General features: G+C 43.0%; 2 protein-coding genes across 4 annotated transcripts in view; one reads left to right on the top strand and one right to left on the bottom strand.

The window, feature by feature from the left end:
* The window catches only part of GADL1 (glutamate decarboxylase like 1), a 249377-nt gene extending 241286 nt beyond the window's left edge, over nt 1–8091 (bottom strand). For 2 of the 3 annotated variants that reach the window (XM_042816571.1, XM_042816573.1), the window contains exon 1: nt 7729–7876. The gene's annotated coding sequence lies outside the window, so the exon portion shown is untranslated. Of the gene's footprint in view, nt 1–7728; nt 7877–8072 lie in introns of those variants that run through there. The other variant, XM_042816576.1, reaches the window with a different exon arrangement.
* Nucleotides 8092–8673: 582 nt separating this feature from the next.
* Nucleotides 8674–22265, top strand: part of STT3B (STT3 oligosaccharyltransferase complex catalytic subunit B) — a 48631-nt gene continuing 35039 nt past the window's right edge. The window contains exon 1 of the mRNA XM_042816681.1: nt 8674–8940. Within this exon, the coding sequence (XP_042672615.1) occupies nt 8702–8940 (239 nt within the window). The 5' untranslated portion in view covers nt 8674–8701. The remainder of the gene's footprint in view (nt 8941–22265) is intronic.

Raw genomic sequence — 22265 nt, 5'->3', positions numbered from 1 at the left:
TTTTCGTTCCTATTTTTCCTCTTTTCTTCCCGCATTCTGCCCTGACGGTTAACATCTATGTGGGATTCTAGCTGCCAGCCAAAGCTAACGTACCAGAAAGCCAGAGGTGCTTTCTTAGACAACAGCTTCTACAAAGTATGGAAATGTAGTCAGATGTAGTAACGTAGTTCCCAGATTCCACCTCTTTTCCTTAATGACTGCCTGGGGAAGATCCTTCGACACTTACGGCTTTGTTTTTTCACAATGGAATCACATTTAGATTGATTTCTTCCTTTAAATTGCAATAAAGATAACTAAAACAAAGCATGAACTACCCTCTCTGCTGCTACAGCAACAGACTGGGATAGGGTTAATTTTCTTCATGGTAGCTACTATAGTGCTTTATTTTGAATTTGTGATGAAAAACAGTGCTGAGAAGTCAGTTATGATTTAGTTACTGCTGACCAATGCTCATACAGCATCAAGGTCTTTTCTGTTTGTCACACCACCCTGCTTGTGAGCAGGCTGTGGGTGCAGAGAGCCCTGGGAAGGGATACAGCCAGGAGAGCTGACCCCAGCTGACCAGAATGATATTTCACACCATGTGATGCTTTGCTCAGCAATACAAGCTGGATGAAAGGAGGAATGAGACAGGAGGGGGATGCTTGAGTTATGGCATTTGTCTTCCCAAGTAACCGTTATGCATGAAGAAGCTCTGCTTTCCTGGAAACAGCCAAACATCTGCCTGCTGATAGGGAGTAGTGAATGAATTCTTTATTTTGCTTTGCTTGCACATGCAGCTTTTCCTTTACCCTTGAGACTGCCTTCACTTAAAACCACACGTTTGCAGGTCTACCCTCCCAATTCTCCCTCCCCTCACACTGGAAGAACTGAGTGAGTGCCTGTGTGGGGTTTCTCTGCAGGATTAAACCATCACAGCCTTTTTTTGGTACCTAATGTGGGGCTCGAGGGGCTTAAGACCAGAACAGATTTCATCGGAGCATGCTGGATTGGATTTATAGTTGTTTTGCTGCTAATTGACAGGCTCCTGTGCCTGCCATGGGGCTCACTTTAATATATATTAGTCTAGTGCTTGCAGGGAGCTTTACTTCTTGTCTTACTCTAATGTAACTGGAAACGTTTCCCTGGCCATGTATGTGGCATGTGGTAATGGCCAAGGTATGGCTGATGGTCCTGTGCTGCTGCATTGGACAGACTGCAACTGCATTGGGAAGCTGAGTCAAAGGGTCTGAGAGCTGTGGATAAATCCATGAGGGAGCACGTATGCCTCAAAGCATCTGTGACTGGGGATAAATCTACACCAGAGCAGGTATATCTCAAAGCATCTGTGGCTGTGGATGCTGAAGCTGGCACATCCCTGAAGGGGATCACACTGGAACAAGTTCACCCTAAAGTGGCCCATGAGTAAGGCAGGTACAGATATACCTCTGTAGAGATGGACTGTGGTCAACAGATAAGGCTGCACCAGTGCAGGTACTCCCTAAAGGGACTATAAGCCTTGGACAAACTCGTGCTGGAGCACTGGCAAGGAATGGAGTTCACTGTAACATTAAACCTGATCCAAAGGGACCAGTGATGGAGAACATAATGGACATATCTTTAAGTAACATAACCCATGCTCTGAATTGCTTGTTATATGAACATATATAGAGGAACAATCTGAGCACAAAGTGCTATCCTCAATTTGAACAGAGACTTGGGTGCTTTGGCAGCAGAATTTGTCCTCTGGCTCCGTTTTTGCAACATCACTTGTTATACAGCCAAAACAGAAAGCATCTTTTTTTGCTTCAGATTCATGGTTGCATTCCTTTGAAATTTGTAAATTGTCTTCTATGAAAGTAATCCGAAACACCAGCTGGGTTCTTAAGTCTGGGAGAACATATCAACAACTAACACAAACTACCAATAGGGATTTCAGTATTCTAAGATCTAGAAAAATAGTACAAATAGTTAAAGAAGGAATGCAAAAGGAGTTGAGCAGTAGGGATCAATTATTGTGAGATCAGTTTCCTCAAGATAGGTTTTTAAATATTAAGATGTATTGTTCCAGATAGATGTATAATTAAAAAAGAAAATCCACGTCATGAATTTAACTGGATAACAATAAATCTGGGATGCAAGTGCTACAGTCATTGATGAAAAGATTCCTGCAGTAATAACTGAAGACCAACAGATTAAATATCACAGAACATAATCTTCAGTCCGCTTCTGTCCTCTTAGTAACCCTTCTGCAACACAGCAGTTCTTGCACTTCTGAAGAGGTCAAATCTCTTGATGCCATTGCAGTAGCCAAAAAAATCAAGTCTTATCCATAAATTGGTCACCGCTGCATTTTCTTCTTGATGGAGTCCTTCAGATCTGCATGTGAGGATGGGCTGAAATTACTCTATCCCAAAGCACACATAAGCTCCTGTTCTGTAATGCATTGTGAGTTTTGGCACAGTTCATTCCACAACAAAATCATTTAAATTCTTTTGCAATTCTGATGCAGTTATTAATGCAGCAGTTGACTAGAAGAATATCTACAAGCAGTGTAGAAAATAGAAAAGAAGATAATGACTAGTCTCAAATGCTAACAACAGAAAAGCACTAGAAACAATCCACTGTAAAATAACTTCTTTCCTCAAGGCTAGGCACATTTAGACTACAAACCCAATTACAGAAATATATTGCACAATACTTACAGAGAAATTTTCAGGCATGGGGAATTCTTTGCTGATACTGTGCTACATCATCTTTCCTCCTTTTTTTTTTTTGCCCCTGCTGAAGTACTGATGCACTGAAAGCAATACATTTAACACTGCCAAATTTTCCAACCTACAAACTTTTCTCAAATTTATTGGCCAAAATAAAATCAGAAGAGTTAAGCTTTGATGAAATACAGTTGCAGTTTACAGACAAAATGCAAATACCTCCTTCCTCTTCCCTTACATTCAATTCCAATCAGCAATAGTGTGGTACATTCTGGGAAGGGAGGCAAGGAAGAAAAATACTACTAAAGGGTGATCAAAATCCTACAGGCAAAAATAGGGCTTCAAGCAATGACATAAATAAAATCTTCTTTCTTTCCTTTCTTCTTTTCTTTGCTATGTTTCCACACATCTTATTCTGATGCTGTAAAATGCAGCTGGCGTAACAGCTAAAAGCAGAATGCCTCTTTCCTATATTCTGCCCTTGTCCTCGCTTCAATATAGTGAGGAAATTCACATTAACAACAACTAAGCAGTCCCAGATCCCATACATTTAAAATGGACACAACTCTCACTGCATTCCCCAGGGGCTAGCTTTTCTCTCCAGCTGGGTCCCTTAGCAGTTCTGCTGTTCCAACATGATATATTAATGAGATCCAGTATCTACAGTTTCTGGGGACTTAGAATTTACATGCTAAGCATCACCATTCTACTGTCTGACAAGGCCACTCACGATATCCCTGGAGAAAATGGCTTTTTCTTTTTTTTCCCAACACTTCTCAACCAAAAGCAACATATTACTTCCTAGTAGAAAGGATAAAATGAACATTTTGCAAAAACACTCCGTTGCAGCATTTGCCAAGAACAACCAAGGTCTGGTGAAGCATGCATGCAAGTGCTAGAAATAACAAAACAACACTTGAGAAAGGTACTTCAGAAGTCCACAGGTTTTCTACATTGTGCAGCTCTTGCATGTAGGTAAGAATATAAACATAAAAAATACTGCATGTGGTTTTCATGAGTTTTGGGGGGGATTTTGTCATTTGTTTTGTCTTCTTCTAAAATAAAAAATAATTAAAAAAAAAGGCCCAAGATGTTGCTTCAGTTATTCTAAGAAAGGTTGGGGATTTTGCAGAGCTGGTAGCAGCCTGCCAGAAGCCTGCCCATTTGTCCCTGAAGAAGTAAAGACAAGGTTGATAGAACAGGTATTGGCACCAGAGTATGCCAGGGGCTGCCTAGGGAGAGAAAGGATGCACTGAGTCTTGCCATTCCTCTTCGTGATTCCTGAGAAGTCTGCGCAAACTGCAGCAACCTTTATCACTGTGCAGGTCACAAGAAAGGGAAACTATGGAGGGAAATTAAGACAGGAGAGCAGAGAAAGAACAGCAGCTTGTGTTCAAATTCTTGGAAAGGGGGAAATCACAGCAGAACACTGTCAGAAATAAGTAAAGCCAGTTTCTACTGCTGTTACTGAATTAACTGCTAGGTTAAGGCCTTGTCTAAACACAACAGTTGTGCCAGTTTAATTCAAATCAATTAAAAAACTCATTAAAGTTACACAGGTGCAAAGCTCTTTGCAGACAATCTTGTGCCAGTTTATAACTAGCTAAAGTGATTTGCATGTATTCACAAAAGGTCGCACCTGCTTCAATAAATTGATTTTTTAAATTATTTTAATTTCATTACATTTTATCTAATGTAGAGACTAATATATAGCTATTTTTAAATGCATTAAAGTTCAGGTTCTCAAGGATAATTATTATGCAGTGATATTGTATTTTCTTTCATTTAAACCCTACCATACATTTTTAAACAACGACTGTCCAGGGATTTTAGAGATGTGCTCAGTGGAATCAGGCATCTTCCAGCACACTGAGTGATGCTCTGCTCTACATTTCAGGAAGTACTACTTCATTAGCTTATAAAGCCATCTTCAAAATCTTAGCACTAAACTTACTAACTTGCTCATCTACAGGACCAAAAAGTGGGAAGGACTGTTTAAGGTTTGCTTATTACCCTAAACCTGCTATCTATGGCTTTTTAAACTAAGCTGCCTACTACTGTTAATGAACACTGCAGAACTGTTGCCAATAAAGTTTGGCAAAAAGCATGAATTGTTCCCTCCAACCACGAGTTTGTATTTCTGATTCATAATTTATTACATAGATGTATCTGGTTTCTTCTGTCTTAATTTTGTCTGACATCCTTACAACAGCAGGATGCATGTCAGTGACACATGGTGGCCGTGTTGAGGGATGAAGAGCCCTCATATGATACTGTACACTGATCTACAACTTTCAAGATACTTCAGTTTGTCCAGTTGTAACACAACCTCCACACTTGGTATTACCTTCCTAACAGTTCCATTATTGAGGAAGCTTGAAAAATAAATAAGAATCCGCCCCCTCCCCCCCCTTTAGGCATTTGGATATTATTTTACATACTCAGAATAGGAAACTGATTTTCTATATGCAAAATGGTTCATAATCAATATGCAAAGTCAAATTGCATATTGATGTAAATCAACCATTAATTTGGACACTTTCATGGTTATTTTGTTTTCAAAGAAAATACCACCAGACACAGTGGAACAAGTTTAAACCAAATCACCTTAAAACAAAGAAAAAAGAAGAACAGAAGCATAAAGGAGGGGAAAAAAAAAAAAAAAAAGAATAATAGAATGGCTTAGGTTGGAATGGACCTTAAAGCCCACCCAGTTCCAATCCCCTGCCATGGGCAGGGCTGCCACCCACCAGCTCAGGCTGACCAGACCCCATCCAAACTGACCTTGAGTGCTCCAGGGATGGGGCACCACAGCTTCTCTGGGCAGCCTGTTTCCTCTGAGTAAAGAATTTCTTCCTGATCTCTAATCTAAACTTGCCCTCTTTTAATCTAAAGACATTCCCTCTTGTCCTTCACTATTACAATGGAAAAAGTTGATCCCTCTCCTGCTTATAAGCTCCCTTCAAATACTGAAAGGCTGCAATGAGGTCTCCCCACAGCCTTCTCTTCTCCAGGCTGAACAGCCCCATCTCCCTCAGACTTTTTTCATAGGAGGGGTCCTCCAGCCCTCTGGTCATCTTTTCAGACTTCCTCTGGACCTGCTCCAATAGCTCCATCATGTTACAGGGCAATGGGGAAGGACAAATTTCAAGCAGGGGTGGAATGCTGTTGCTCAGTAGACATGCTTTGCATTTCCTCCAAAAAAGTGTTTTCCATTTTGGTCATGGCAGCATGGTGTCAAAACCACCCAGCTGTACGACTAGGAATTTTCATTTGAGTGCAACTGTTTAATCAGACGTACTATAAGACTACTCAATCTTATTTCACACAAAATTTTGACAATGTATTTATAGAAACGTTAATAAAAGCTTGTACTAGAACTGTGCTTTTGCTACCACTAAATTTTGTTATCCAGGCTCTCATGTGCAGACTTTAGAACAGTTTGAAAATGAATAGGCAACAATATCGTTTGTTACCAAGGACAAAGAAACACTTTACCATTAGTCAGCATTCAAATAAATCAAGGTCTGTCTGAGCTTGTCTATGCTCAAAAAAATTGTCAGTATAGTCAGAATGATATAAGCTCCCTGCTGGAAGTTAAAAGTTATAGCAATGAAATTTAAAGTGAATGCCATGTAACTTCATCCATACCATGTTCCACAATGATTTTTAAATAAAGCAGATTCTTAATCTAGGAAAGTTAACACTGCAAAATGATAAATTTTGCATTAAAAATTCTGGTATGCAATTTTTTTTCAGTGCATCATCAGTCAATTTTGCCTTCTTAGTACCCAGACTCGTGGGTGCAGGGGAAGAAAAGACAAAGGTATTCTACATACAGCACCACATAGAGCTGCTCCCCTACTGCATCATTAACCTTGAATTGCTGTTACCGAAGACAGGATCCAACTGTGAGAATGGAAATACCACCAGTCATTTCAGAACAGCAGACCATGGCTGAGCCTGTCATACAATCAGTCAATGCATTTGAGAAAACAACGGATAGCTGCAAATTTCTAGCCACTTTTGCTCCTCATTCATGACCCAATTAAGAAAAAAAAAAAATCTTTCACTCGAAATGCCAATTGGGCAGCTCATTAAAAACCCTCACAGACGACACTAGGAAAGGGGCAAATGTCTAACTTAATTTCTCTTGAATGTATTATTGACCTATTTTAACTAGAGGAGAAAAGAACAATGTACTAAGAGAAAAATACAACACACACAGCTTTTTAAGAGCCAGATTCAGCAAAATTGAACCTCATAATTTTATGGAAGTTTTCTTAAACCTCATGTGAGGACTGCCCCAAAAGTAATGCCTCCTCTTTTATGACGTTGGCTCACAACATCAGAGGCAGATGTCGGTGGGATGGCAGTAGAGGTTGAACCTTCCCACCAATATTCCATTCCATGTTGTTGCTGTGTGACAGATGGCAGCAGAGGGGCAGTCTGACAGAATGGCATCTGACAAGGAAGTCAGGAGTGAGAAGGAGCAACATTACAAGGTCCAAGCAGCGGATGTGGGCACAGTGAGGCAGTGGGTGTTGTGTTTTAGTAGTGCTGACATTGTGTGCCTGGTGCAGATTTACACAAGTGTAATATTTAGGCTCCTTGTTCATTGCTAGTGAAAGTGCACAGCTAATGGCGGTGGCTGTTGAAAAATAACATTTTGGAGCCGAGAATTTCCTCTATCACATAGTGTTACTGAGTCCTTTGTATCTGCTGCAGCTCCCGTGGTGATAAACAGGAGGCTTTACTTTTGGAGCAACCTACATCTCACAACAGGCACACAACGTGCCTCGCAGCAGCCCTGCCTTCAAACCAGGTGAGTAAGTCACAGCTGGGCACGAATAAGGGCTGAGGGAAGTGTACCAGAACAGGGGTTTCAATCCGCAGCCCGGGGCCAGCCTTGCCTGCAGCTCCCTCTCCTACCTGCCCGCCCTCGGGGCCCGCTCCGGCGGTAATTAAACGGCTGAAACAAATGGCTCAAAGGAACGCGAGCCCCGAGGAGGAGCATCAAAGTGGAAGCTCGTACCTCGAAAGCCAAGCAGAAGCATTCAGGGACGGCCGGGCAGCCCTTGGCGGTAGCCTAGGGCACCCTCAGAGGAGGGCGACGAGCCCCAAGGGCTCGCTGGGGAGAGCCGCACCACGCAGCGAGTAACGGCGACGGTGCCCCTAGCATCCCACAGGGGCCGCACAAGCAGCAGCAGCTCCAGCGCCTCTGGCGCCACGGGCACGCCGCGAACTGCGGCTCCCAGTAGCCCCCGCGAGGCCGCACGAGACGCCAGGAGCCGCACCAGCCCACGCACGCTACAGCACCGCCCCCGACGACGCTCCTCTCCCGCTGTGACCCCCGCCGCGCCGCTCCCATTGGCTCACAGTGCCGCCACTCAGCGCCCTCCCTTTCCTGACTCGCCAATGCCCGGCGATGAAAGTCGTTTCTCCTCCGCGCGCGCGCGCGCTGCCACGCCTTCCCCTTCGTCACTCCGACTGGCCGCCGGGCCTCACCCCGCCCCTTTTAAATACCTGTCGCTTCGTGACAGGCCGTCACCGAGTTCCGGTTAGCAGGGCGACCGTGGCGATTGGCCAGTCCCTCCCCCCGGTCCCCTCCTTCTCCCGCAGCCCCGCCCCTGCCCCCGTAGCTCCTCCCGCGCCGGAGGGCGGCAATGTCAAACCGCCCGCGAGCCGCCGGACGCCAGCCCGCGCGCGCCCGCCCTCTGCGCTCACGCGCACGCGCGGCCCCTTAGCACGGCTCCGGCGGCGGCCGCGCGCCTTCCGCCCCTCCCCGCTCCCTCGTCACCGCCCGCCCCTGGGCTGCCGAGGGCGGCGGCGGGAGGCAGAGCTCGGCGAGGCGAGGCGGCGGTGGCGGCGGGCGGCCCGCGAGGAGCGCGGCGGCAGCGGGCTGGCTCTGCCCCTTCCCTCCCTCCCCCCGCCCTTCCCTTCCCCCGCCCCTCCCTCCTCCCCGCGCGCGCCGGGCGGAGCGGCTGCGAGGGAGCCCCGGGCGCAACATGGCGGAGCACTCGGCCCCCGACAGCAAGCACAAGCCCGGCGCCGCCGCCAACTCCGTGGCGCCGCTCAACAGCCGCGGCGGGCCGGGGGGCGGCCTGTCGGGGGGCCTGTCGCAGCCTGCGGGCTGGCAGTCACTGCTCTCCTTCACCATCCTCTTCCTGGCCTGGCTGGCCGGCTTCAGCTCGCGCCTCTTCGCCGTCATCCGCTTTGAGAGCATCATCCACGAGTTCGACCCCTGGTGAGCGCCCACGGGGGAGGAGCGGGTGCTGGTCCCGGCAGCGCCGCCCCGTCCGGCCGCGGCGGCGGCGGGAGGCAGGGAGGGAAAGAGGGAGGGAAGGAGGGGGGGAGCGGGGCGTCGTGCGCGGGGCTCCGTCCTTCCCAGGCTCGGTCGGGGTGCGGTGGCAGTGACAGCGCCGTGCGAGGACGTGCCCGCGTCCCGACCGCGCTTATCCGCAACTTTGCGTGCGGCGCGGCGCGGCGGGAGGCTCGGGATAACGAGCGCCGTCTTTTCCATCCCAAGTCCCGTCTCGCAGGGCTGCTGCCACGCGAAGGAGGGAGGTGCTTTGTTTTGAAATCCGCGTTAAGATCATCGAAACCTGAAATTGTTGCTGCAACTACACCCCTTCTGCAAAGCGTGCGCTCCGCTGTGGCGGTCCAAAAGCACAACTTCCTCTTTTCTATGTGTGTGTGGTGGTTTTCCCCCCCCCCCCTCCCCCCCGTCTCTCAGTAATCCATTCAGAAATCGTGGCACAGAACAGGCGGAGGGAACAAGGAATCGCTTTGTTTTTAAGCGTTGCACGAAGCAATCCGTGCTTTGTGATCTGAAAGCCAAATATCTGCAGAGTGCCGAGCAGTCGCCCAAAATTTAAGAGCTGTTTCTGCAAACGCGGAAGGGAGGAATGCAAACTCTTAATTAATAAAGTTAACAGCAGGGAGCACAGCTACATGCAGCTGCAGTGAGCATATAACCCCGGGGTCACATCCTGGGCAGCAGTTTTTAAGGCTCTTCTGATCTAAATCTAAGCAAAAATCAGTGGCAGAGGAAACTTGATACAAATGACGTCTTTGCACAACTTTATCTGGTTTCTGTAATCAGAAGGCTCATCCTTGGATGAATGAAAATTGCACAGCATTGGGTTGTGTAACTCGTCGCTAAACCTTGAAGGACATTAGGAACGTGCCAGGAGAGCTCAGTTTGTGGCCCTGGTGATGGCTGTGAAGATAACCTGCAGTGTGATGGGATGCACAGTCATCTTCCTGCGCGTGCAAACAGGGCACTGCTGCTGTGCTGTTGCACGGAGCTCTGCTCGTGGGGAGCCGCAAAGTTGACAGAACTCAGTGGTTTTAGTGCAGGTCTGTGGGAAGCAGAGAGATGTTGAGAGCAATGCCAGGGTCATGTTGCTGCACGCCAGGAACAGCGGAGGCAAATGCACTTAAGTTAATTAGTAGGAAAGAGAACCTAAAATGGTAGAAACTGGGGGGAAAAGAAGTATGTTCTCTATTGCAGCAGTGATATCGATGGAGAAAGTGAACAGCGATGTTCCCAAATACCGGCAAGTAGTGAGGAATTTTTTTTTTTTCACAGTCATAAGGATCTTAGAAACCTGAATCTGATGTGGGAAAAGCGCTCATGAAAAGAGATTAGCAGTGCCCTATTTTTATTTTTTTAACCACTTCTTTAGCAGATTGTGCAGGTGAACAGCTTTCCATTTCCATTTAGGCGTCAGTGAAACAGTTCCATGTTGTTTCCCATTCCTTTGGCTTTTTCTGTCAAGCCTGTATAGGGCGTACGCATCTGTTCTCTGTTATTTGTTTTGTGATGAGAGAAAGCTGTGGTCTGTGTGGTAAAATCAGGAGCATTAAGCGAATCTGTTAATCTTTGGAATGGAAAACATTGCCTCTGAGGTGTAGGAAGCTTTCTCCTTTACTTAGGAAATCCCTTTTCCCCTGCGCACGAAGGGGAAAAGTAAGAAACATAAGGAATCTAGGGTGGAAGCAAAGGGGGGCTTGCTTTGGGTTATCAGCAAGTTAACTGGATTATTTCTAGCATCTGCTTCCAGTTAGGTTTCTGCTGGTAAGGTGAGGGTTTTATTGGAGGGGCTGGGGTGCTCTGTACAACTTGCTTCTGAGCCTTTCTTCAGGTGTCATTTCTTCCAGAAATGGCCCACTTGTATAGACAGCCTAGTGCAGTACAGAGGGCAGCATTTGCTTTTGATCTCCATTGCAATACAGCTCTCGTTTGAGGGAAAACAAGCTGGCATTTTGTTGTCACCATGCTGCCCTATGAACTTGTGGCCTGATTATCATTACTGGGATTACTGTTTTCTTTCATGCTGAATACCTCTTTCAAATAGCATTGCCACTCTATTTCCCATGCTTTGTTTACTCCCCATGCTTGAGCTGGTCCAGAGACTGTGAAAAACATGAGTAATTTGTGTCAGCTCCTAGGTTGGGAGCTGATGCGTGGAGTCAGTCAGCATGCACTGGGAGCTATTCTTGGCTATTGGCAAAGCCTTCAGCACTTCAGAATTTTGTTATCAGACCAAGAACTTGAAACTTGGGCAGTGGTTCCAGTGTGCACTAGGGTAGACAGGTTTTCTGCCTAAAGTTTAGTTCATGGGTTGGCTAGTCTGGCAGCTGGGTGAACCAAGAGCGTCATTTCTGTGCTATGCACTTCTGAGTGTGCAGTGAGGTGTGTTCATGAAAGTAAAGCTGTGCTTAACCCAGCTGTCCAGCTTCCTCCTTTCAGGTGCTGCCTTAAGTGCCACCATGGCTGCCCAACCAAGGCAACCAGACTTACAGAATACCAGAACAGGGACTGTTTCACCTCTTACTGCTGCTTTGCATCCAGAGTGCAACCCCAGCCTGCTGCTACACTATGTCACGTAGCCACTCGATCACACGTACTCATAGTAACCTCTATAAGCTGAGTGTGTATACATATGAGGCAGATGAGTCTACCGATACGGTTGCATCCTGCCACACACTGGTATTGCTACTGACTAAAGCAGGAGCAACCTTTGGTGCATCCGTAGTCTTCAGTGAGTGCTATCAAAACAGCGCCATTCGTTCTGTTTGCACAGCTCTCACAGCTGTCACATGTGAGAAACGTATCTGAATCATTAATCATATCCCATGGCATTAAGTCAAACTTTTGTCTTTCCTGAGAATTTTAACAGCTTTCTAAACAGTGGACTTGGAAACTCAGTCACCAGAGGAGTAAAAGAGCTGGCTGAAACTGGAATGCGGAAACTCTTGTGCCTGGGCACGAGACATCTTCACGTGTGCTGTGCAGCACCAGCGTGATCTTGTCAGCCAGGTTTGCCTCCTGCTTCCAGGCATGTTGTGTCCTACTGTCCTGCCAGCTCTGGTGCTGAACAGCACTGCAGCAAGCTTGTGCACATCTTTACCTCTTCCAACCTGGCGCCACTGTTCAGTTCAAAGCACCCTCTGTCACCAGGACAGCCGTTTTTTATCATACTTCACATAATTGTGAAGCTATGGGGAAGTGTGGTTTGTATACACAATAACGGTCTACTTTCTCATCACTGATACCATCAGCTGCTGTTAGTGGACTGTGGTGATTGGCAATAAACTGGCAAAAATAAGGGTAAGGCCAGTGTGATGGCATTTCAGAGGTAGACAGGTTGAGGGAAATTAGGATTTTACCTTGAGCACAGACATGTTTCCCTTGGCTTAAGCGCTCTACACTTGAATTCTTGAGCAGTTAGGAACTTTTTATTAATGGAAACATAAATTAACACATTTAACTAAAATATGAAAGCTTCATTAAAATCCAGGATGTGACTCAAGTAAATGTGGAAGGTGTATAGAGCTGATCAAACACTGAAGTTTGTGTTAATGTATTGATTTCATTGGGAGAGAGCAAGGCTATAGGTTTGCACTGTAATTTGCTGATCTGATGGTTGCTTTTTGGAGTAGGAGTTCTATCACCTACAGTGCAGTCCTGCTTTTTCCTTTGTGCTTACTGTGAAGTGCTCATGGCGAGCTGATTCAGTGAGGAAAACTGTCAAAATAGTGTAGCATTTTAGTTCTCCGAACCTGCCCACAATCAATTTTTATATTGCACTTTAGTCTCTTTATTTTTGAGGAAGAACATGAGCGTGAGGAGAGAATGCAAATAGCAACTGATTTTACAGTATAAAATCAGGTTGGGAGAAAGGTGTGTACATGTAGAAACAGCATGTTAAGAGTGGAGCAACAAGAGTGACGAAAGAAAGGTAGGTAGCAGCGAATGAGGGACCCTTAAACAAGTGTTCATAAGGGGGAAAAATTAGTAAGGAGAATGATGATGTGCTTATAAAGTAGATAATCTCAATTAACGTATCACTCTGTCTGTAAGCTATGAGTGGATGTGGCCTACCCAGGTAATTCATCTGACTGCTGCTCACCTGCTGGTGGCTCTTCTTGCTGGGCAACTGGACAGCAAGTTGCACAGTAGATGTGTTGTTCTTGAGTGGTGGCAGACACCATCATCTCCAAACTGCTGCCATTCTGGACACTCTCACCCCATCCCGTAATCTTATGGGAGGTGAGCACATGATTGCAGATCTGTTTAGGAAACATTTCCCACCCTCTTAAACATTCTTTTCCCAACCACCTTCTTTTGTTTATAATCTTTGACAACTTCCAGACTTTGGGAAAACATCTGGTTCCAATTCACTGTGAATATTATTGGATTGATATATTGGATTGATTTTGAGATGCTGGAAAATGTCAAGATATTAATATTAAAAACTTGCATTTTCTCATTCACAAGCCTTTAGATCCTATGAAATGAGAAATATTCTGTTTCCATTTGATCGGAATATATTTCAAAATTCTGTCAGCATAGGAGGGCCATTGGATTTTAGCACTTTCTAGATTGAGAGATGCATCTCTGCATGTCCAGGGACTTGAACAGCCTTTCCACGTTTAGATACTTGGCCATTTGGAATCAACCTTTTCAAGAAGGTTTATATGGTACCAAGTCAAGAAGATGTGAAATTGAGTGTATTGGACTTTTCTGCTGCTTAGGAAATTGCAGAAAGTGGTTAAGTATTAGAAATTCAATGGAAGGAGTACAGTCTGACAGACACCTTGGGCAAAGCTGCAAGTGTAACAGAGAGACGCTGAGTGGGAAGGCTCAAAGTTTATCAGGCTGTAGGCCAAAGAAGCTAAAAGCAGTTCCCCTTGTGGTTTTGAAGTGTCTGGCATTCATGTAAGAATCAAAGCTCTGTTCCATTTCTCCTGTCGTTTTCCATCACATTTACTGTTGGTATAGTTTCTTTCTTCACTAGCCCAACTTTTAATAGGGTAGAAAGCTTCACATGCTTGCGATAATGGGGTTATGGATGAGAAGGTAAGAGGAACAGCACTGATAAAATGCAGAGGGAATGTGCAGAGAGACTGTCTTTACAGCATCTCCTGGAAAACATGGGAGATGAGACAGAGTGCTTGCACAGTGCCCACCCTTCTATTGATTTGTGGAATGAAACTTGAGGAGCAAAATGTATCAGGATGGTTTTGTAGGCTGGGTTAAACTGAACCAACAAGTTTAGCTTTTAATACAGAATAGTGTGATTATTTTTTTATAAAATAGTCTGTAAAAATGCTTTATCTAGTCAGGTGTTATGGAGTGACTGCTATGATGAAAATCCTTGAATGGACTTCTCTTAGCAGGTATTCTATTAATTGAGCAGCTTAATATGTTCCGTTTTTTAAACAGAAAGTTGATTTCATTACAGAAGGTCAAAGGTTGTTTTTAAAGGTTTCCTTTTGCTTCCTATCATAATTCTAACAGCCCTTGGTGTTGGCAAAAAGTAATCCTAACTCTCATGTTTTAAATCTGACTCAGGTTGAATTTGAGGTGTGGATTTTTAGGCAGGTTCAGGCAGCAAAGTTAGCAGGAAAATCTGAAATCCCATAGGTACTTAAAAATAGGCTGGGGGTAGATGTGTTTGAATGTCTTTACTGTTCCACAAGCATCTCCTGATGCAGACAGGTTCTTTCCCATTTAATGGATGTCTGTGGACGTGCTGCAGAAAGTTTCCTGCTTAATTCTTGAAAATTCTGTTCTTGCAAGCACTTTGAGGTACATTCACACTGACATTTAGCACCAGTCCTCAGGGCTTCCTTCTACTTAGCAGGGTTGGCAAAGCCGCTGCTTTTGCAACCTCTGCTCTGTAGCGGGGCATGCATGCATTTTTTTATTGCTATTGTAGAGTCCTCTAGCGAAACTTGTAGCCATCAGATTTACCACGTGCTTGGAGAGCAAAGTGAACTTGGGACAAGTAAGAAGTGGGACTATTACTGTAGTCTTTCTGTGTTTTATATCTGCAGCATGTCCAACAGACTCATTTTCAGCCATACGGCTGAGCAGAGCTTATGATCTTTATCTGAACTGTTGCTGGGAATCAAGCTGAGATGTTCTTAGTGTTAGCAGCTGATAGGTCTGGGTTTGAGAAGTACCACTACACGGACCCTAGCATTACACCGCACCTTACAGGAGCTGAAACGGCTGAAGGAATTAATTTACAGCCGTGGATACAAACAGAAAAGTTCAGCTTCCTTATTTCTCTTATGGCAGCTTTCCCTCGGTAAAAGCTCCTATGGCATATGGAAAATGGAGTTCTTCCTACACTTCAGAATTCCTGCTATTAAGTGAGGCAATATCCCTGTGCTTTAGCAGAAGAAATGGTCTCTTTTCATCAAGAAGTAACTGGGTACTTGTGCATGAGAGCTTCATAGCGCAAGAAGTGGCATTTAAGGTGTATATTTGGTGTGGGAGACCCAAGTCCACTGTCAGATCTTATTTTTTTAAAGAGCTTGTCTAATACAAATGACTAGAGTATGTGAACTGTGATGAGAATTATTCCTGGGTGTTACTCATACCACATTCTACAGCATTTTATTTACATGGTTCAAGTTAGTTTGTTAGTTAAAGAGCTTTTCAGAGTTCTGTTCAGCTGGTAATCCATGGAGATAGAATTGCAATACACCTTTGCAAAAAGGTTCCTCACTGAAAACCAACAAACAAAATCCTCAGGATACAGTATTGCAACCGGGGATTTGAGTTTAGTTTGTGGATTTTTGGTGGCGTTCTTAATAGAATCGCTGCTTTACATAGTATTATTTGCATTTGTTCAGAAAAGTGGCTCACTGAATGCATCTCATTCATTGGTACTATCTGTCCTGTTTGAATGGTAAATGATTTCTGAACAAAGGAAAAATAGCATGTCGTTATGTCATTTTAAGCTGTTCTAGTATATGTGACTGGGCAACCTACATTATGTGACTTTTTTTAGTCTCCACTGAATTGCCAATTTATTTTATTTTTTTTTTTTTCAATTATTATTCTACAAATTGTAGCTTACTTCTTTAGCTCCAAGGAATATGTTGTTTTGTTGTCTTTGTTTTGGTTTTTATTCAGTCTTCACAATAGAGGCATATTTGAAGGAAAAAGGAGTGAGAAGGACCTGCTTGATTACAGAGTTGATCAGAAAGACCACATTTTGGCCTGAATGCTTGCCTGCTACAAGCAGAGGATTTGAAGATACGGCAGTGCATACTGTTGAGGCAGAAGCGAAACAACAGAACAAGCCTACTTGTCCTAAATACCTTTCTGCATGTCTTCTGCACCAGCTCTTATTTTTGTCTCTTGCGTGTCTTGAATGTCCTTCCTTCCTATTCTAAATTTATCACAAACTCGTTGGAAAGTTCAGCTGAATAACTTGGAATTTTGTAAATATTGTTTCAAGTGCATATCTTGGAAAAGACAGTTTCATTTTCACAACTGTAACTTTTTAAGTTCATCATTTGGTTATTAAAGGCCTTCCAAAGTGCCTTTAGTTTTTTCATTGGCAGTAGATAAAATGCCTTGAAGTCGCAATTCTTTTCATTTAGAAAGTCAGTGAAACAAAATTGGAGCTTTGGCATTATATTGATGTTAACAGTGGAAGTAAATGGGTATCTCTTTGGCTTGCTTTACTGTAGAATAAAGATCATTAAAGCCAATGCAGTGTTTGAGTTTTCTAAAAAGCAGAGTAATGCCACAGTACTCTATTTTATCTTATACAGGTAACTAGAATGATTTATCTAACCTCAAATGTCTGAAGTAATATTTGAAAAAAGCTGTTGCATATGTCTCACAATTTATTTTGCACTGTAGCAGTTTTAATCTTTCACTTGCCAAGTAGAAAACAGATTTTGACACTAAAGAGACTAAGTTAAATATTTGTGACAGTGTCTTAATTTGTGATGTCTCAGGTCAGCATCGTTCTTCTGCTGGTAATGACAAATATAAGTGTTCTGTTATGGCTAAACATGTTTAGGAGCCAAAGAACCTGTAGTGCTTTAATCTTGTAATGCACTGCTTCTTTACCAGCGTTCCTTGCATCTTCCTAAAGGAAAGCCTGATTTTTATTGAGTGGTTTGGATGGCCCTATTAGCATCTAAGCAGGTGGAATTCCTGAAGTTGTCCAACAGATGATGGCATTTCTTGGGATAATTGTCTATCATGCTAATAAAGCAACTGACAGGAATCTAATAAGTGCAGGTGTCAGGGAATGTGGCTGGATGCAGGAAGAGGGAAACTCCCCTTTCCAGTGGCAGTGAGCTGCTGTATTGTCACAGCTGCTATCCTCCTTTGGCCACAGGTATCCCTGAGTTCCCTGACCAACAAGCAGTGAGCACATCAACAGTTCCTGCTAAAGCTCTTTGACTGCACTGTTTATACCTTCCACCAGAGCTAAGGTTGCTGTTGGTTGAATGGTTACATGGGATGCTGGACACCTAGATCAGAGCCCCTTTTCTGAATTAGCAAGGCTTTGTTGTTTTGATTTTTTTTTTTTTTTCAATCTTCACAATAGAGGCATTTTTGAAGGAAAAAGGAGCGAGAAGGACCTGCTTGATTACAGGGTTGATCAGGCTCTAGGCACTGTCTTCTGATTTAAACGTGCGTTTGTGGAGAGTTGAGAGGGCATCCTGTCTGCTGGGGATTGAAGTGTGGAAAGGCCCGGAACAGGCCAACTTAATTCATCTCTGGAGAGCGAGTAAAGAGAAGATTTAGTATTATTTGACCTCAGAACCATCTCCTGAGAATTTCCCGACAACTTTCACATATCCACTGCCATATACTCTTTTCTTCCCTGCCTGAACTGCAGCTGATCCTCTTGCTTTAGTGTCCCTCCTACCCTGTTCTGTTTCATGTGCAACCAGTTGTTCGTTCTACCTTAACCCCATTTACAGGGCAGTGAGGGAGAAGGGCAAGACATGGCACATCAAGTCAGGGCCTGTCACTTAATAAAGTGACATTAGAAGCTAAACCCAACTCTTTTACTGTTCAGTAATATAGGACAGAAGGGATATAACCAGCAAATAGTACATTACTGTAGCCAGCCTGTCAAGGAGGTGATGTGTTTTGGAACATGCTTCTGGGCATACGATAGAAAGATGGGTACAGTCTGAATATTTCTGTGATAGCATTTGTGCTAGAAAGGCATCACAGCTTCAAAGAGTGCCTGTAATTTTAAAGCCTCTCTCATTTTAAAACTATTGCCCCACATCCATTTCTTCTCCTTGCTTTTAAGGGCACCTTCTAGGTCACATTTTAAACAAGAATTGGATTTGGCTGGTTATCTAAAGCAAGAAAAGAGCACAGTCAAGTAAGTTAATAGTTACAGTATAGTGAGACAAAAGAATACTAGAAATCAGTTGTATAATGAGACAAACATGCAACTTTAATTTCACGTTGTATGTAGCAGGAATTTAATATTAATTATAAATACTCTCTTAACTGCTAAGCACTGTAGTACACTTAATCTGTAATGCTTCTGTGAGGTTACCTAATAAAAAGCAAATCATGTTTTATTATCCTACTTCTATGATTCCTGTGCATAGCCTTTAAAGAAGTAGTGGTAACTGTTAGGTGCAGTTGTTAACATGTTGAATGAAATTCAGTGAAAACTCACATTTTTGTTTTGATTTAGACTTACTGGAAACAGTATGAAAGATATAAAATAGATGTAGAGGAGAAGTAAATTTAAATTCCTCTTGCCACACTCCTGACAATAAATCTGACAGTGAATATGGATCAGGAATGCAAAATACAGTTTGAAAGATAAATTCCTGTCTGTCTATTGCAGAGAAGGATAAAGACCACTTTCTATTGTCTGCTTTCTTGGTCTTTGCTTATCTTATTGGTAACCTCCTGTTTCCATACTGATTTCCTTCAGCATAAGAATATCTGTGTAGTCACTCTGCAAACAGTTGGAATGGTTTCTGCCCTCATCTAGAGGCTGCCATCTTTTGTGCTGGTCTGTGTTAATGGATTATGGAGTGCTTCTAATCTGCTTCAGGAAAAAAAAATCAGGTGAAATTGTTTAAATCATCTTTAGAGCAGTATGCTTTTAGCTGTGATTCAAGCTAATTATCTGATTTGGGCAGTGGAGCAGATTAAGAGCACTCCTGCATGACTTTTAACTAGCGAAGCTCAGTTAAAGGATAACTGCCACAGTTAATTTTGGGCGTGTAATTAGTACAAGGCATTCTAGAGTTGTGCATTGCCTTTTTACCCTTCTTTGCTCATTTGCAGTTTGGACTACGTTCATGCCTTTTTCTTTTCAGCTTGTTCAATTAGGGCATAATTAAATTTATCTCTAGGTTTCTCCAGATGGTGGACATACAGCTGAGTTTGGTCTGCAGGTACCTATGTCTATCTGTCTAATGCAGCATTTGTTTACTGTTGTCACATCACTGAGGTACACTGAATTTAAGCAGACATGTATGGAGTTAAATAAAATTAGGTCTCTTACTCTGACCTCAGTCAGAGAGACTGGACTGAAGTTGCTCTAGGTAAGACAGCATCAGAGCAGAACCACACTTCCTTTGTCTTATGCACTCTAAAATATTAGTTTTTATTTTTGCAATATCCATTGTTGTAGAAGTCAGTGAGACAATATTGCAACAGATAAAGCTGAATAGTTGTGCTATGAAAGGTCCAGCTTGAACTAAACTGAACAATAACCAGAAAGGACAGCTGAAAAAAAAAAAAGCATAGTCAGGGAATTCAGGTAACTAAGAATTGATTGCAGTAGGAGGAATAGTAGATGTATTAAGAGATGTACTAAAGGGTAAGTTTTAAGGGAATAGTATTTCGGTTGAAAGGTTGCCTTTTTTTAACTTGCTAAACTGAATTAGGCTGCTGATGTGCAACCATAACACCTCAGATTATTTTGGGGTTTTTTGAGTTGATAAAGTATATTGGCACAACTGCTACAAGGAAGTTAAAGTAACCTTGGAGGCTGAGCCTCTCTCTGAGATTCTTGTTTTCTTTTAAACTTACCTTGAATTTTATAGAGTAGAAAGAATCTGCCAGGTCACCTTGGATCCAGCCTGGCTTTCCCTGTTTTCACTATTTCACTTACAGGAAAGTGATCATGAAGTTAGTTCAACTACTCTTTGGTTTAGGTACTTGTATAATCAATGAACATAAAGCTGTTATAATTATGAAATAAACAAGAGAGTTTGGCAAAGCAGAATATAATAACAAAAAGAGAATAGATAGAATGCTTACTCACATGCTGGGCTCGCTGCAAAACTCCAGACAGAGGATCTCCAGAAGAGACCCTTCCCCAGTGGCAGTCAGCTCTTAAATGGGTCTAGGAGAGGTGCAGGCAGGCTCCACCCCTTCCATCACACAGCTGAATCGCCTTCACCTGTGCTCCATGGCTGACTCAGTGCTCGCCTCAGGTGGTCAATCAGAGGTTCAGGCCGTGGTTCAGCAGTTCCCATACACTACTACTTCCATAACTGCCACTGTGTTGTAGTGCATAGATTACTTTACTATGTAATAAAGATTGACTGTGAGAGATACTCTCAAACAGTTAAAATATTCTTAAAGTAGCCATCCTTTATTTAATTCTGCATATCAAACTATTACAGAAATTAGCCTTCTTTTCTGAGTATGTATTAGATCTCACTGCAAAAGAGCATCACTTCAATAAGAGTCCACTACATCTGTTCAGATGTGAAATGTTCCTTTGTTCTGTACTAGAAGACCATGAAGAGTGCCCTGTGAGCTAGCTATCTTCTCTGTTCCCAGTTATTCCTGGTGAAATAGTCCTCTTCAGCATATTGATTTTTTGTGTCACATTTCTCAAGGAAATAATATTTTAGTTCTCAAAGTTTATTATTTAGCTGATTGCCTTTTGAATTCCTTTCTGCCACCCAGATCCTCATGTACCAGCCTCTAATCTGGAAGTTCCTAAATTTAAGCAGCCTTTGTCATATTAAAAGCTTGCTTCATTTGGAAGAACTATCCTTAAACATGTTCTTGAACTTGGTGCAAAGCTTTCAGAGCTGCACAATGCAAGGCTAATGCACTACAAAGTAATCCAGTACTGCTCAGGGAGAAAATAAACAAAAACATGACTCTAGTGCCCTTCTAGTTTTGAGAGCTAGTGTTGTATTGAGCAAAGAAGTGAAGTCTCTTAAGCAGGTGTTACTGTCAGAATGAACATCACCATCAGTATTGATATCAGTCATAGCATGCTATCTGCAGTGAGGTGTTTGTCCAGTAGAGAAGAAGAAACATATTCAAATGTGCCCTGCAGTAATTTTGAATGATTCTGTTTAAATAATCATCAAAACCTTTGGGAATTCTGACAGTCTGAGGAAAAAATGGAATCATCACTTTCTTATTAGGTTTAACATTTTTGAAATGTTATGAAAGGCTTCTCTAGCAAAGTATAACTTCTTGTGTTAAAACTAACTCTTTGCTTAATAATTTGCCTTTAGACATGGAATAATTCAAAAGCAAGACTGAAAAAAGGTCATAAAAAAGCTTTATAGGCATCAGAGGAAGCGTCTGAAACTGTAGACAGGGACCCACCTGCTACAGTGATGATGGGATGCATATTGTGGCTTCGTATGCAGTATATTGTGTGAAAAGTATAAGGAGTGGTCATGGAATGCTTTCAAAAGCTTGCAGTTAATTAGCAAAAATACTGAAGATGCCCTGGGCTCCCTGAAAACAGTAGGCTGTATGTTCCCTTTAGCATTCTGTATCATCAAGCTACTGACAGCATGCAATTCCTGATGTTAGCACTTGCTAAACGTGATGTGTTATTGCAGGCAGTCAAAATGCCAAGAAGTTGCTGTAGGAGTACTGTAATCTTTTTCAGACACTTTGGGAAAGTTCTGATATTGTTAATGGTCATAATGCATTATTCTGTATGCATTCTGGTATTCAGGACTTGCATTGAGTGTGGTTGAATGGTGCACCTGAAAAATACTAGCTGTCCTTCTGGTTATGCTGTCTGGTTTTGTTTCCGCTTAGGCTGTTTGCTGTTCCTCCCCATCAGGGATTAGTCTAATGATAATACAAAGAGGAGGAGCTAAGTTGCTAAACTGCATTCCAGCAACAGGAAAAAAAGACAAATAACTTGTTCCTTAATATTTTCTGAACTTACATGGCCACATCACTGCAGAACTTCATCCTGCCATTTCATTGCGTCAGTAAATCAAACATGACAGTTGTAAGCAACAACTTGCAGGATGTGT

Source organism: Centrocercus urophasianus, unplaced genomic scaffold, assembly GCF_019232065.1.
Source record: "Centrocercus urophasianus isolate 14NV4802_14NV808 unplaced genomic scaffold, USGS_Curo_1.0 seq_16, whole genome shotgun sequence".
NCBI classification, from domain to species: Eukaryota; Metazoa; Chordata; class Aves; order Galliformes; family Phasianidae; genus Centrocercus; species Centrocercus urophasianus.
This window is presented reverse-complemented; position numbering and strand designations above follow the sequence as displayed.